This window comes from Carassius carassius, chromosome 31 (assembly GCF_963082965.1).
Source record: "Carassius carassius chromosome 31, fCarCar2.1, whole genome shotgun sequence".
NCBI classification, from domain to species: Eukaryota; Metazoa; Chordata; class Actinopteri; order Cypriniformes; family Cyprinidae; genus Carassius; species Carassius carassius.
In genome coordinates this window covers 29798724-29814235 of record NC_081785.1, presented here as the reverse complement: position 1 = coordinate 29814235, position 15512 = coordinate 29798724, and the positions used below count along the sequence as shown (strand labels likewise).

Here is a 15512-nt window from a genome sequence, read left to right as displayed (position 1 = left end):
AGTCAAGAGCAGGAGGGATTTTAGTTTTCTGTGTTTTGTTGTTTTATTAACATTAAAGGGATAGTTCACCCAAAATGAAAATCCTGTCATCATTTGCTCTCTCTCAAGTTGTTTTAAACCCGAATGAGTTTCTTTCTTTTGTTGAACATGAAAGTTATTTTTCAGTCAGTGTGGACCAGCGACTGTTTGGTTCCCCACATTCATCAAAATATCTAGGAAACATGAGAGTGAGTGAATAATGAACCGTTCCTCTAATGATGTTTAGTGTTATCAGTCTGCTGTCACTTTAAGAGCTACACACGTTCGTCTCTCTCTCAGCGTTTACTTTCACTTTAGACATAATCAGCTGTTTAACTGATTATATTTTTTGACAGTATTAGCACAATCAGATAAGTCTGTCCGGTACTCAGCCGCTGTTTGACAGGATTTTTGGTGCTCACCTCTTGTGTACGTGTTTAATTAAAATCCATAAAAATAATGTTCTTGTGTGATTGTGAATAAGTGCGGTGTAACTCTAGCGCTGGGAAACATGTGTTGTGAATGTACAGTGTATTCATTAATATTAACACAGTACATTGGGCCATTCACTTAGTTTATATTCAGTCTAAATTGAGTTTTCTTAATTAAAATATTGTTTTTCCTAAAATGCTTTCTGTTACCCTCTCTTAGATCTTTTTGCAGGCTTTATCACTGTATCATAAAGGTGTTATAATGTATCATCACACAATATACTGCAGTACAAAAGTGCAACAATATTATCATGCGTAGTGATATAATGTATCCATTAAAGGTCAGCCAAAAATTAGAGTTTAAAGTTTAAATTCAGCATTAAATATGGTGAACCCGGAAGGTCACACATTTGAGCTTCATTGTTTATTAATCATAGTTAATAAATAAAACAACGTTAGTCAGGGACCATTTTAGCACTAATCTTTAACCCTGAAACATCTGAAATGTAACTGATTAGCACAAATCTTTTTAGTTGTTGTCATTTTGCTGTTTTATTTTGGCCTGGTTTGGTTACAGATATAATTCTGAGGGGTTTTGAGAATAATAAAGCAGATCAAAATCACAGCTTGTGTGCCAGCAGTCCTTTCAAGATCTGTGAAGAAAACAGTGAAGACAAATATTGACAGCTCTGTGGGAAATATAATGATCTGTGAACAACACAACATGGCTCAGAAGGACATCAGACTGTAGTTAAAACAGTACGTACAGTATCCAAATCTTAGGTGATTAATCGGGTCCTCTAATCTAGCCTTCTAATAAACATTTTTATCTCATAATTGTGAGTTATTAATTCATAACTCTGGGTTGACTTCTCATTTGGATTTTTTTTTTTATTTGAGTTTGCATCTTACCATTATTTATTTATTTGTTTTTGCCATGGAATAAAAAATAATAATAAAGGTAATAGCCACTTCCTTTTATGTCTCAATTAATAAATATAACAAATTAATAAAAAGTAAATAAATAAATTGATAAACTAATAGCTTCACAAATATACTTCACATTTCTTAATTTTTTCTCAGAGTTGTGACGTAAAAAGTCACAATTACCTTTTAATATATTGCAGTTAGTAGAACTATGTTTCCTATATGTTTAACCTTTTATCAAATTTCATATTGAAATTAACATTATAATTAATACTTTTTATACTGTAAAGCATTACGTTCCTCAATCATTTCATCTCTCCTTTACATTAAACATATTTTATTGGGCTGTCCAGCTTTTAATGGACAACATTTTTATTCAGTAAGCTCACTTTAGAAAATCTGATTTTACTAGAAAAAGGCTCAGCATTTTTGTCGTACGTAAATGTAAAATATCTTAATCTTAACTGCTGTATTGCACTGTATTTATCCTAACTCAGCTCTTATCATGAAAATAAGTCTTATGTGCTGATATGGCATTAAAAACTATAATACGACTGTAAAGAATTACTCCGTTTCTGTGCAGCCTATGACTCTGTAGTTAGAGACTGGAAGATGTTCATACGCTTCACACACACCGATCAGAAGAGGAGGTAAAGCTGCTCTTTAAGGAGCTCCAGTATCGACAGACGAGCGTCCCGTGAGAGCGGGGTCCATCAGGTCCTCCAAACACACCCTTGTTTCTCTCCTGCGCTCCAGCTCTTAACCAGCGGCTTCAGAAGACCACGGGCGTCCAGGTGGATTTCTCAGGAACGGCTGGAGAGAGACAAAAATCAAACCCGTCTCTGATTACTTCCACATTACTGCTGTAAAGAACATAAAAAGAAATGGATACCTTTAAACCTGCTTACTACATAAATGATGACCTCTGGGTCACTCCCAGGACGGCGGCGATCGATGGCGCAGCTAATAGAAGAGCGCTTTACCTGTGCGGGGTAGCAGCCGGAGGAACGTCCTCATTAGATAACTCCAGCTGAAACCACTGCTGCCACATTTATCTGATTACTGTCGACATGACATTTACATCACAGCGTCCTGCAGCAGGTTTCATCATTTACTCCGGTCTCTCATGACGTTCCAAACAGATACCATTACATTTTTATCAATAGTAAGGGGTTCAAGTGTGCAGCGTTGAGACCATGTTGTGATTGTGAGACCGGCCGAGGAGCATCAATCTCCTCTAAAAGTGATCGTGCAGACCAAACCGTAAGTCGTAGAGACTTGAGATTTGGAGGGCTGGTAGTACTCTCACCGTCTACAATATCACCAAGGCTCGCTCTGATCGGCCTGACGGGGGCGCTACAGCGCTCAGAAGTATGAAACCGCGCAGAACCTCCAAAACCTTATATCACTGGAACCTCAGATTTGACCCTCACTTTCGGGGACTTTAGATTTTTTGAAAAACATACTTTTGCAAACTAGTCCTAGGTTTTTCACCCTGTTTGGAATCAAAACAGCACAGAAACAGTCTCTGGAGAGTGAACATTAGTAATGATCAAAAGAAGTTGCACTGTTGACTCACAGTCGCGACGGGATGCCAAAACGACTTTCCAAATTAAACTGTTCTGAATTTGCTCTCTTTTTTTAATTGAATCAAAACTCAGTGTGTTGTGAATGGATTTGTCCATAATGCACAGGCCTTATTGTTAGTGAAAAATGACTTGATGTCATTCCCTCCTCCGTTCTGTAAGGTTTCACGCGACTTCAGACTAGACTTGAATGTAAAGCAGAAGTCTGTAGAATGCGCAGCATGAAGATTCATCAGAAGTTCTTCTGTTCTCCTGAGAATAAATAACGGCACACAGGGTTTGATTTCATATTTAGACGGCGTGCGGTTGCTGTTTGTTTGCCTCATGGGAACGGCTGAACGAGACTCCGATCATGTCGCGTGTGTGTGTGAAGGCAGGACACACACACACACACACAGTCCCAGTGCCAGATAAAGAGCGTAGCCTAAAGCTCTTGTAATTTATTTGTATTTTCTGCCTAATGTAGTTTGCTCAATCTAGTTTAGTGCTGATGGAAAGTGATAGGCCTTATCAGTGTTTGCCAAAGGCATGAGTGTCTGACAGCGCTTGAGCGGCGTTCCAGCACTGACGCTGTGTTCATGTCTGACCACAGGGATGAACTACACACCGCTCCGAGCTCCTGCAGATTCAGTGTTTGAGAGGATAATGTGGACGTACAGGACAGAGATATATTGGGAATGCACCGATATATCAGCCACTGACTGACTGATAAAAGCACTGTCTGACGTCAGCCAATGGGTTTATAAACAGCCAATTATATCCCGTCAATCAATAAAAGACCTCAACTCATAATTTGTGTAAAGAAAATGTCTCTTATGTAGAAGTTAGTGCAGTTAATGCTAATAACACTGACAAAATCTTACTTAAAAAACAGCACTGCTAGTGCAAGTTCTATTTGACTTTATAAATGACCCAAAGTTCAAGCCAGGGTTGCCAGGTCTGCAGATTTCACCAAACTTTATCGTAGCACCTCTCATCCAATAATCACAGAGAGCTCAGCTCTCATATCTGGTTATTTTATCACACAATTCAGACGATAAATGCAGTTTTTATGCTCTTAAATGTAGCGTGAAATGAACACATGAATGAACATCAGAGTGTAGAAAGATACAGAACAACTGAAATGTCTCATGTAATCATTTATGGAAACATGTCAATAAGACAGCTTGAGAACAGTATGTCACTTAACATTGCATTTTCCTCGAAGTTGTTCACAGTTGGTTAGATAGCTGGAAAAACCACTGGAGGAAGCCTATTTACTGTTAGTTATGTTTATGTTTGAATAAATCGGACACAAAGACAAAGACCTTATGTGGAATTGAGTTGAATAAAAACATTTCAGTTTTTATTTTTAAGTGTAATTATTATATCTGAAAAAATAAAATAAAATTAGCAGTTGAATCTGATATTTTGGGCTCCGTTGTCAATTCTAACCTCTAACCAATATTTTAATAATGCACCACATGTTCACAGCATCAGTTAAGAGCAAACAAAAACAAAACAAAGTATTCACATCAGCAGATAACGGCTGAGAAATTTACTGTCAGTGCATCCTAAAGTACATAAATGCTGAAGTGTCTTTACTCCGATTGCTGCTTCCCTTCATTCAGGGGAACTGTGTGCATTAACACTGATGTAACAAACACACAAGACTTCAGTGAGAGTTTGTGATGCTGCAGAAACACAAAGCACGCTGTTAATGTGTGGCCATGTGTATTTATCACCGTAGTGTCTGTGATGTGACATACACCACAGCATCGCTGGGTGACTCTGTCGTCTCAGATCTGATCGCTCTCCTCTGGTTCTCCAGGAGAAGGAGTGTGTTGAGGCCGTGTCTGTGGGGGCCATTCTGTCCGACTACCAGAGAGTACGTGTGGAACATGTGTAAGTTCTCTCTCGCTTCTCCTTTCTCTTTCTCACACCTAATGTTTCTAATGTGCTCAGGCTTATTTGTCTCTAAACCTAATACATCAAATACACGTGAAGTGCGCTCTCTTTTCTCCTCACATCCTCTCATGTCCTCTTCCATGCCTGCTTGGTTTGTGGTGTACGTCTTCTCCTGTTTCTCCCTGTGACGCCGTGTCTCTCTGCAGGTGTGTGAGACTGCAGCTCCAGCCGCTGGCGTACCTGTGGCGCCGAGACCAGGCCGAGCTGCTCCGAGAGATCATATCCAGTGACCTGCACGCCGTCCTCGTCAAGGTGGCAGCGTACGGTGGGTGACCCACGGATGCTCAGGGCTCAAACTAGTAAGAGATGTGAGCGTATGGGCCAAACCTCAAAGGATGTGTGCATCTGATGTTTAGAAAGGACCAGGGTTCGAAAGGCAGGTAATTCTTGGATTAACCATCATACAATTGAAGGTTCATCATTTGCATGTGTTTTAGGTCCTGTGGGTTTAAACATTCAAGCGATTTTAAACCAATCGAGCTCGAGAAGGAAATATCAAAATAGAGCGCAGTTATAAACCAGCGCTCACAAGCGGAGCCACAGTGGCACAGATGCACAGAACTCCCTTCACTTCTGAGTCTGTTTGTGCCTTAAATGACACTTACATGTGAAATAATGTCAAAATGCATGTCTCTGCATGTTATGGTTTAGTGAGGCATCACTTTTAAAGGGACAACTGTGTACCTTGTGCATATTAGTATCTTACAGTAGTCAAATGTTCCCTTAATGTACTACTATGAATCTTTTAAGGGTAAAAAAAAAAGATTTTTTTTTTTTCTGAGAGTATGTTGATTGTGAAGCGATGAATGTGTTCGTGGTTAACGCTGGCGGACTGGTAGCTGAACTGGAGGATGTTATATCCCCGTAGCTGTTTTACATGTAATGTTTTAAAGCTTGAATGATTAGAATATAAATGTGCAGTTGTAAATCTTCTGTCCCTTTCTATTATTTGAAGGGTTTAGATGAATTGGGATTACTTCTTGTCAAAATCCCTTTTTTCCAAATCCCGTCCCGTGTCTTATCTGCGCTCTTCTAAATGTGTTTTTAAGCAGATGATTGTGTGTGTGAATGCGAGCTGTGCTTTAAACCCTTTCCCTCAGACAGAATGACACTCGAGAGGATCTTTGTTTTGCTGTTGTTGTTGTTGTTTGTTTCGACCGGCTCACACCGGATCCGTGTGTGTTTTGAAGGAATGCTAATATCACTCGACGTGGAAACGCTCGTCCACATGAGCCCTGAGCGATCCGCCGGCACAGTTTACCCCCAAATCCCAACAGCACCGCCGGCTCTTGACAAATCTTCCTCTGAAAGCACATTCCCCACACGTCTGGAGGAGTGTAATTATGTGTGTGTGTTTGTGCTTGGGTACAGGTAGAAGAGAAGATGTTATCAGCACTGGCTCTTCCCCTGGCCTCCGGCGCCGGTAATTAGGAATTAGAGGTTTGGGATGGACTTACACCGCTGCGGGCCGGTGGGGAGCACCTCAGTAATTGTGGCTTTCATGGGTTCATGGGTCAGGGCCGCGGGCGAACAGCATGTGTGTGTCGCGTGACAGAGGTGTGTTGTACATCCACAAACACCACAGGTGGAAATACTCACTCTTCAGAGGAACGTCTGTGTGAGAAACATAACAGCTACACCTACACCTTTGTGTTTCTGTCAAACAGCCACTGTAGACCTATAGATTTAACACATTTAATGCAAGAATATTTAAATGTTTTTTTCTATATGCACCAAACTATACAATATGTACCTACATTGGATTTGTACTAAAACTAATGCACAGTGTTCTAAAATAACAACGAAGATACATTTGCAGTAGTAAATAATCAAGAGTATTCATATTATCTCATGTTTGTTCCCAATGTAAATAATGTATATGTATAAATGAACAATACTGCAAACGGTGCAATGAAAGAGTGAGTAAATATCGCTCGTCACTGGCGGTTAGACACAGATATAAATTATAATCCTGTAATAACACTTGGAGAAGGATTGTGGGTAATCGCCGGGTTGACAGAAGACATTCAAACTGTTTTAAAGGAGGGGATCTGTTGTTACGAGACAGCTGCCCACACAACGCTCAAAGCTGAAGTTGAAGACTATCTCTCCTCCACGTTTGTGCCAAGTTTCTCTCTGTAGTCATGTCAGAAACCGGAGCAGAACTTCTCTGCGATCGCTGGCCACCTCTGTGCAGCCGAGCAGAAATAATTGGCTGGTAAATCCGGCAGCGTCAGATATTCATGTAATTAGTTAATTGGTTGATTTGTGTGGGTGAGGATGGCCAGACGCGCTGTTGTTTCCAGTAGTTAATTGGATGACAGTTCCAGTGGAAACTGGCATGTGTGAAGTTGAAAGGTCTGTTTACGGTGTTGCTGCTTTCCTTTTTTAATGCCTGCTTTATAAATTTATTTTCTGCAATTATACAGACTCGTTTCCACTCAAATTGTTGGTGTTATATTCTCATTATTTAAATGCACACAACCCTTTTCTCACCATTTTGAGGCATGTGCCAATCTTTATGATAATCATTTCTCATCAGGGAAGCGTTGAGATCCTATATAATACTTATACATGAATTGCAACTAAAAATATAGTTTGTTTCTTCATCAGGTTTGTAGAAATGTAGCATTGCATCAGTGTCTCATCAATGGATGCTCTGCAGTGAATGGGTGCCGTCAGAATGAGAGTCTGATAAAAACATCACAATAATCCACAGCACTCCAGTCCATCAGTGAACATCTAGAGAAGACACAAGATGAAACAAATCCAGCATTCAGATGATTTTAACTCAAACACATAGAGTCTATAATCCATAATAACACTTCCTCCAGTGAAAAAGTGTTCTGGTCTGAATCAGGAGAGAAATCTGCACAGATCAAGCAGCATTTAAACAGCTCTAAACTAATCTGTGAGAGACAACAGCAGATGCACTTTTTCACCACAGGAAGTGTTATTATGGATTAAAATAATAAGTATTTTGAGAAATATCTTGGCATATTTTTGTCTATGCAATGGAAGTCAATGGTCACCAAAGTGATTTAGTTACTAACATTCGTCTAAACATATTTTATATTTCACAGAAGACTTTTAAGGGTTTAAACAATGTGAGGGTGAGTAGATGGTGACAGATGATTATTTTGGGTGAATTGTTCTTTAAGAGTAGGGGTTAGGGTTTGAAAGAAGAGAAACGAGTTGCTGAAGTGGTCATAAAATCTTTAAATGTTTTTGGGAGCCCAAAATCAAAGCCTTAAAGTGGCTTTAGTCTTGTTGCACTCTTATAATTTGCTGTAGATGTTTACGGGACAAACAGCAATAAGAGATTGGTGAGATTAGGAATAGTAGTAAAGTGAAACATTCCCATCTTGATTCTAGAGCGATCTCTCACATGACAAAGGATCCTGTGTGTTTCATTATGAGCTGATGCAGATCTACAGGATCTCAGACAGTGTCTTTATAAAGGTTCATAAGTGTCATTATGAAGGGCTTTATGCTCTTCACAAACATCAGTCATGAGCCAATCATGCATTGAGCAGACGTGTTGTATTCGGTTTAATGTGCTTAATGTTTTTATTACTGCTTTTACGTTTTCAATATTCATGTGTGAAGACTGTCGGTGTTAACAGGTCGTGATAAACATCACAAGAGGTTATAATTGCAGCTTCATTCCATTTATTGGATAAAAAGATTAAATCTCCGGCGTGTCTGCTGAATTGTATTCGTGGTACTGCTATTATTCCTCACACAGCTGTTGAATTTCAGATAAGAGCTTGAACAAATTTTCCGATCTTTCTTAATCTCCCATCTCGTGTGTGTTCGTGCAGACGCTCTGGCTCACACGCTCACAGATCAGGTGATAGCACGCCGCTATTGTTTCGCTCAGGTCTTTGAGAGCATTGTTCAAAGGATAGATAGCTCACCTTCCAGCGCGAGATGCTGATTTCATCCATTCTAAAGCTAAAACGTTCCTCAACATGAATCCAATTTTCCTGGCGTTCCTCTCTGAAGGCAGGGATTAAAGGCGAGCTGTCAGTCTGTGCTCCTCCGATCCGGAGAACCGTCAGCGCTCTGATGCTCAGCGTCTCTCGCTGCTATCTGGAATCTGTGCGCTTTAATTCACCTCTGGTTCACGTTGAGCATGTAGGCAGGGCAGTGGTGCTTTGACTGTTTAATGATGGCATTGATAAGGTGAGGATCGCTCAGATGAGACTGATACTGAGCTTTCTCAAACTTTAGTTCACTCGTGACTGCAAGGTCATTGTTCTGTTTTATTATTTCTCTGATTATAATCTAGCATCTAATAATGTAAACATCTTCCATCCCCAATGACTTCCGTTTTCTGTTTACCCCAAAAGGATAATGTTTATAATAACTTTACAGTGGCTCTTTTCTGTTTAATGACAGTGCATTTCACTTATTTTTGTGTTCCTCGGAAGCAAAAATACAGGTTTGCATTGAGACATTAATCATTTTACAAGCTTTCTGAAATGCTATGTTTAAATATGCAAATGCCACAGTATCTAATTTTATGCACTCATTTGCATACATTTCTAGTACAGAAATCTGAACGTTGGTTGCTAATAATAGTTCATGTTCATTTCTTGTTTATTTGTCTTTTGTGTATTGTTTATACAGATTTGACAGTAAAGCACTAAGCTTGAGTTAAGATGCATACAAAATGTGCTTTTATTAACAACCGTAACAGGTGCTAAATCTACTTTTTATATACAGAATATATATATATATATATATATATATATATTCCACTCTTATTAAATGTACCATTATCTTTCTAACATGGAACTGACCAGCATCAGTGATTATGTGTGATTTAGTAGCAAATTGAAGAAAAGTTTGTGTCTTTTCTTACGTCATGCACAAAATTTAATTTTTTTAAATTCTGACAAAATCTGATTTCTTGATGATTTAATAATTTATAATAGTGATTTTATCATTTAAATTAAATTAGAATTAGAAATGAATGACTAATAAGCCAGTAATGCTCTTCTACTGGTTATAATTATGATTTGATGTATTTTTTTTATTTTACGTAAGTGATTGTTTACCACAAAATATATTTTGTTCATCCCATTAAAAATAACATTCAAACTGGATCATCTTAGAGCTTTATAGCGCTGGAAATAGTTGGGTGAAATGCTTGAAAGTCATTGAAAAGTGCTTGAATTTCTGTCTCAAAAGGTACAAACCCTGAAATGAATGATCTAATGCATTCGACTTTTTCTACCACAACACCATGGTTACAGTTAGCGTTACGCTTCTGGTTTCCTGAAGTATGTCAGTGCTGTTTCTCACTCTTGCAGTTACCTTATAATTGTGCGGCAATTTCAAACGCTTCTCACTGGATCTCACAGCACTGGTGCATCTGTGCTATAACAGTGTCACGAAATCAACTTTGGCTCCCGAGTAAAGCTGTTCTGAGCTAGTTTCGCTTACGTTTCGTTTTCCTTTTGATGTTTCATAAAATGCAACAAAATGGTCGCGTGAGTGCAAGCGCTCACAAAAATTAGTCGCACCGGCAGAACAAATGGTTGCAGTCTGGAGCCCTGATGTGTTTATATATTGTAGATAAATCATTGGATACACTGACATTAAAGTTAAAGGTTTTTTCCAGAAGGGATATTGGATTTTTTTTTCATTATGCTAGAAAAACAAAAAAAATTCACCATGTTTTTAGGAATATAATGTTCAATATTAATCAGTGTTAATGGTGAACTATGAACAAATCCCTCAGTAAAATCCTTCAGAATATAGATGGGTATAAAACCATAAAACTTGGTGCAAGTAAGAGAAAAAACTAAAGATATGGATTGGAATTGAATTGAAATGTGCAGATGCAAATGGATAAAGTGCAATAAAAGAAACATTTAAATGTGTATTTTAGATATTTTCTGAAAGAAGACATGTTATGAAAACAAAACAGAGCAAAGTCTCAAAATGGACTACTTTGTGCATGTAGTGTCTTAATGCATCTGACTAAAGAAGCATGCAAGGAAAGAAACCCTTCGCATCTCTGGCAGTATTGTAAGAACTTGTGACCTAAAAAGACTTTGCTCTAATTTGAAGCTCATGAAATCTAATGCAAAACTTGAAAATCCATTTGTGCCCAGTTCACTGGCTTGGAAGTTGACTGGATTAAATTTCAGTTTTATAGGATAATAATGAGTTAAAGACTTTTTGCAGGCATATTGCTCCTTGGGGCCCTGCTTGGACTCTGCTTGTCTAAAGGGCAGCAAGGATGGACGTGCAGGCAGATGAATGGAGCTTGGACTGGGCTTATTTGTGTTTAATGTGCCATAAGGGGCTGAGGTAATTAGCTGTAGGTCAGGTAGTAAAACAGGTGCAGATGAATGAACGTCGTGCAGCTCATGTAAATGAGAGCACATGACTGCGGCTAGTCTTGACTGTCTGAATCTTTTAGGCCAATATGATTGTAGTTGGTTCAGATCTGCTATATTCACTTGCTTTTAATGTCAGCAATGGCACGGAAAGTTATAACCGCTACAGTGACGATGCACAATACATTGACAAATACAAGGGCTGTCAATTGATGATTTTTAAAAATGTAATTAATTAATTAATTGGCGCGTCAATTAATTAATCGCAAATTAACTGCATATCAATTTTTGCTGAACATTACACAATAGACATTACACAAAGTAGCTTTGGAAAGAAATAATCTGTTTTAGCATTGCATGAATAATGATAATAAATAGTTATTAACCTTTTTAAAATAATTAGATATTTTTTAATTAAATTACACTCTCATTATGAAAACATTGGTGGCACTTTCTTAATGAGTGAGCCAGCAGAGACAGTTTATTGTTGTCCTGCATCATATTAGTCAGCAACTGTGTCAGTATATGATGACTTACAGGTCTGGTCTTATTTTTTCCATAATTAATCGCAACAAATAAATACCCTGATTCAGGTTCACCATGCAGTGATTCGCCTCACAGGGAACTAGGGAGTGGAATGAGACACACCCAGAGATATGACACAGCTTTTTTATTTTATTTGCATATTTTCTTCCTGCATCAAGTTTTCAAATTCAAATTGTGTTGTGCTTCATCCTTTATTTAAAAGCAAGACATTAATAAACATGTTATAAAACATACTCCCTCTTAGCAGTATGAAATCAATCATTAGAATTTGTTTAAAAGGCATGGCTAATTAAAAAGGATATTTAAATAGGATTGAATTGTAATGGTGTTCTCCCTGTTACCTTTGTGTGGGGTTAACATGAGAGGAGAGGAGATTAGATATTCTCACACTAATTATGAGCGGTGTTCCCCAGGGCCGGGTAATGGGGCCACTCTCATTCTCATTGATCCCCTGCAGATCAGTGGCATCTGAGTGCAGCTTGCCACTAAAAACACGTAGTCTAAAGTTCAGCTTCCCCTAAGGGCTTGTGGTTTGGACCCTTGACCTCTGAGGTTAGCTGGGAAGAACAAGCCTTTCACCACACAGCGGTTATCTCCAGCGGAAGGCGCAAATCATGAGAGGCAGGGAAAATATGAGTTAGTGTTATGTTGGGTTGTTGTGGTTTGTAGTGGGAAATGGTAAAAGTTTAACCATTTGGTAGACTAGGAATGTTTGTAGAAGGTTTTGTAGTATTTTGCAGGGGTTTGCTGCTTTCCACAAATAGGGTACAAAATATTTTAATGAACAAAAAGGTAATTTTAAGCTTTGGCCCACATTTTGCATGCAGCTCTGTTAACTCTATGATGGACCCATATTCAAACAGTAGCTTTCCATAAAATTTTGACAAATGCCAATAGACAAAATAGATTCATATAGTATGAAAGGCTGGACTAATTATTTTTACACATTCATTGAGTTCAGTTCAACCAGTGTACTTTATTACTAATGGTGTGTGGAAATGATAAATTATTTAAAACTAAAAGCTGTATAGTGATTTTCACAGTGCACACAGTTTCAAAGCAGCTTTACTGAAAATCATTATGTTAATGTTTATAGTATCTTAGTAACATCATGCCTTATAGTCACTTTTATCATTATTACAGCAAAAAATAAAAATAAATATATAACATATATATATATATATATATATATATATATATATATATATATATATATATAGTTTTTTTTTTCTCACCTAGATGCAAAGGCAACATTTTTTCATTGATGCACTAAAATAACTAAAACTTAAATAAAATGTATGAAAAATGTATACTTTTTTAAATTTTTTATAAATAATTGTATTTAGTCATTTCTCAAAGGTTGGTACTACATACCAAATTTTGCCACTGCAGATGTTTCAAATAAACCGTCTGATATAACCTTAAGTCTGGCCTTAGTTTGTTTGAGGTTAGAGCTCATTTTCTGAAGGATCAGCAGCTTCTTCTCGTGATCATTGGTTGAAGAAGAGCACAGTATGGTAGGAAAGTGTTCATGGAAACTTCCTCATGTGTTTGAGTTTGAGTGGATGCTCTGCGTCTGGTTATGTTTGTTTGTTGCTGATGTCTGCGTGTTGTTGATATTGGCAGCATGATTTGATTCCTGTGTTGTGCCAGGAGGGCGGCGCTCAGCAGAGCTGTGGTTTCTGAGCAGTAATATGAATAGCCTGTGTGCTTGTTTATGAAGGATGGATATAAAGAGTTGTTTACAGAGAGAGGCAGATCATAACCAGGTGGCAGTGTGATGCATGTTGACCTGCAGCTCTGTGTGCAGGAATCTGTGGCGTCTCTGTCGCTGATCAGCTCTTGTGTTGTGTTTATGGCAGGCCTGGATCCAGAGAGACATTTAGGAAAATCCCTGGCGGAGATGGAAGAGTGTCTGCACGAGGTCAGAGACACACAAACACTCCCGTCAGAAAATAAACCACCTTCAGCTGCTTCAGCTTTCAGCTCAACTCTTTCATTCTGACAAGCTGTTTTGACATTTCGTATGAATCATCATTATAATGTTCTTTTAGATTTAGTCCATTATTTAAAAAAAATAGTCAAATGAGATAGAACAACTTTCATTTTATTTTGGTGCAAATTGACTTTAACTCCAGTCTTCAGTGTCACATGATCTTCAGAAATCATTCTAATATGATGATTTACGGCTCAAGAAACATTTCTGAGTATTATCAGTGATGAAAACAGTCGTGCTGCTCAATATTTTCATGAAAACCGTGATACATTTAAATTTTCAGGATTCACAGATGAACGGAAAGTTCAAAAGAACAGCATTTATTTGAAATGGAAATCTTTTGAAACACTAAAAATGGCACCTTTGATCAATTTAATCTCTCCATGTTGAATAAAAGTATTAATTTTTAATTCATATGTAGTGAATATAAATCTGGTTTATGGCAGCTTTCAGAGAAGTATGGAGTTCATATCTGTGGAGAAGGAGGCGAGTATGAGACCTTCACCGTTGACTGTCCGCTCTTCAAGAAGAAGATCGTCATGTAAGTGACAAACACCAGCATGAGTGTATAATGTGTGTGTGTGTGTGTGTGTGTGTGTGTGGAAACAGAAGTGATAGTTGTGGTTTGTGTTTCAGTGACTCGATGGAGACGGTCATCCACTCGGCCGATGCCTTCGCTCCTGTTGGATACCTGCACTTCACACGCATGCACACGGAGGACAAGAGAGAAGTAAAGAGTTCTACACCTTTATCATTTCATTGCTGATGTCAGAATGAGTGGCTTTTTGCTCTATAGCTTCAGTAAATGCTCTTTTTGTGTTGAAGATGTGTGGGGACCAAACCTTCGGAAATTATTAATGAATGAATAGAAAACATTCTATTATTATTTACTATCATTTTTTATTAAGTTTATTCCTAAACTTATTTTTGTATTACTTCACCCCCTTTATTGATTTTATTTATTTATAAAAAAAATGTGCTGTATTTTTTAATCTTTTATTTATAAATTTTATATTTAACATTTGAATATGGCAATATTTAAATATGGAAATAAATGCATGTTGTAATAAATAAAACTAAAAACAGATCAACACATATATAAATAAATATACAAATAAATAAAAAGAAAGAATAAGTTAAAAAGTAAAAAATAAAAATACTAATAATAAAGGCAGAAAATAATTAATAAAGCAAAAGAAACAATAGAAAAAAATAAACTGAATTAAAAATGTATTGTGTTATAAAATGTATTATTTTCTTCTTATGGCCTCTAAAAAATAATGCACAACCAAAAAATGTGAATGTATTGTGATGACTTTACCGTATATTGTCAGTTAAACTGTGATATTACATTTCATTTTTTTCTATGAAAATGTGTCATTGCTTTTGCGGACACATACAGACACAAGAAACATAGACTCTTACATTGCGTTCAAGTCTATTCACACTTTTAATAAACGTCAACAAAGGTCAAAATACAAGTTACAATACAAATATTAATTGTTCAAACACGCTATTATCAAGAAATATCACTAATTCACTAACTGTACTGCCCTCTTTCTTTTTTTAATGTTACATTTAATTTAATTAATTTGGAAACCCTGGAATTTATTGTTCTGAAGATGTCTTCAGCAGAAATCCTGTGAGCGATTGATGCAGGGAACACTACACACTCATTCACAGCCTCTCTGCCAGTACTCTTCTC

The 15512-nt window shown here is 37.5% G+C and overlaps 1 protein-coding gene across 3 annotated transcripts in view; it reads left to right on the top strand.

Moving 5' to 3' along the window:
- Positions 1–15512, top strand: part of dph6 (diphthamine biosynthesis 6) — a 137826-nt gene that overhangs the window by 68264 nt on the left and 54050 nt on the right. For all 3 annotated transcript variants that reach the window (XM_059519489.1, XM_059519487.1, XM_059519490.1), the window contains 5 exons: positions 4773–4846; positions 5056–5174; positions 13674–13735; positions 14254–14348; positions 14444–14537. In XM_059519489.1, the coding sequence (XP_059375472.1) occupies positions 4773–4846; positions 5056–5174; positions 13674–13735; positions 14254–14348; positions 14444–14537 (444 nt within the window). The remainder of the gene's footprint in view (positions 1–4772; positions 4847–5055; positions 5175–13673; positions 13736–14253; positions 14349–14443; positions 14538–15512) is intronic.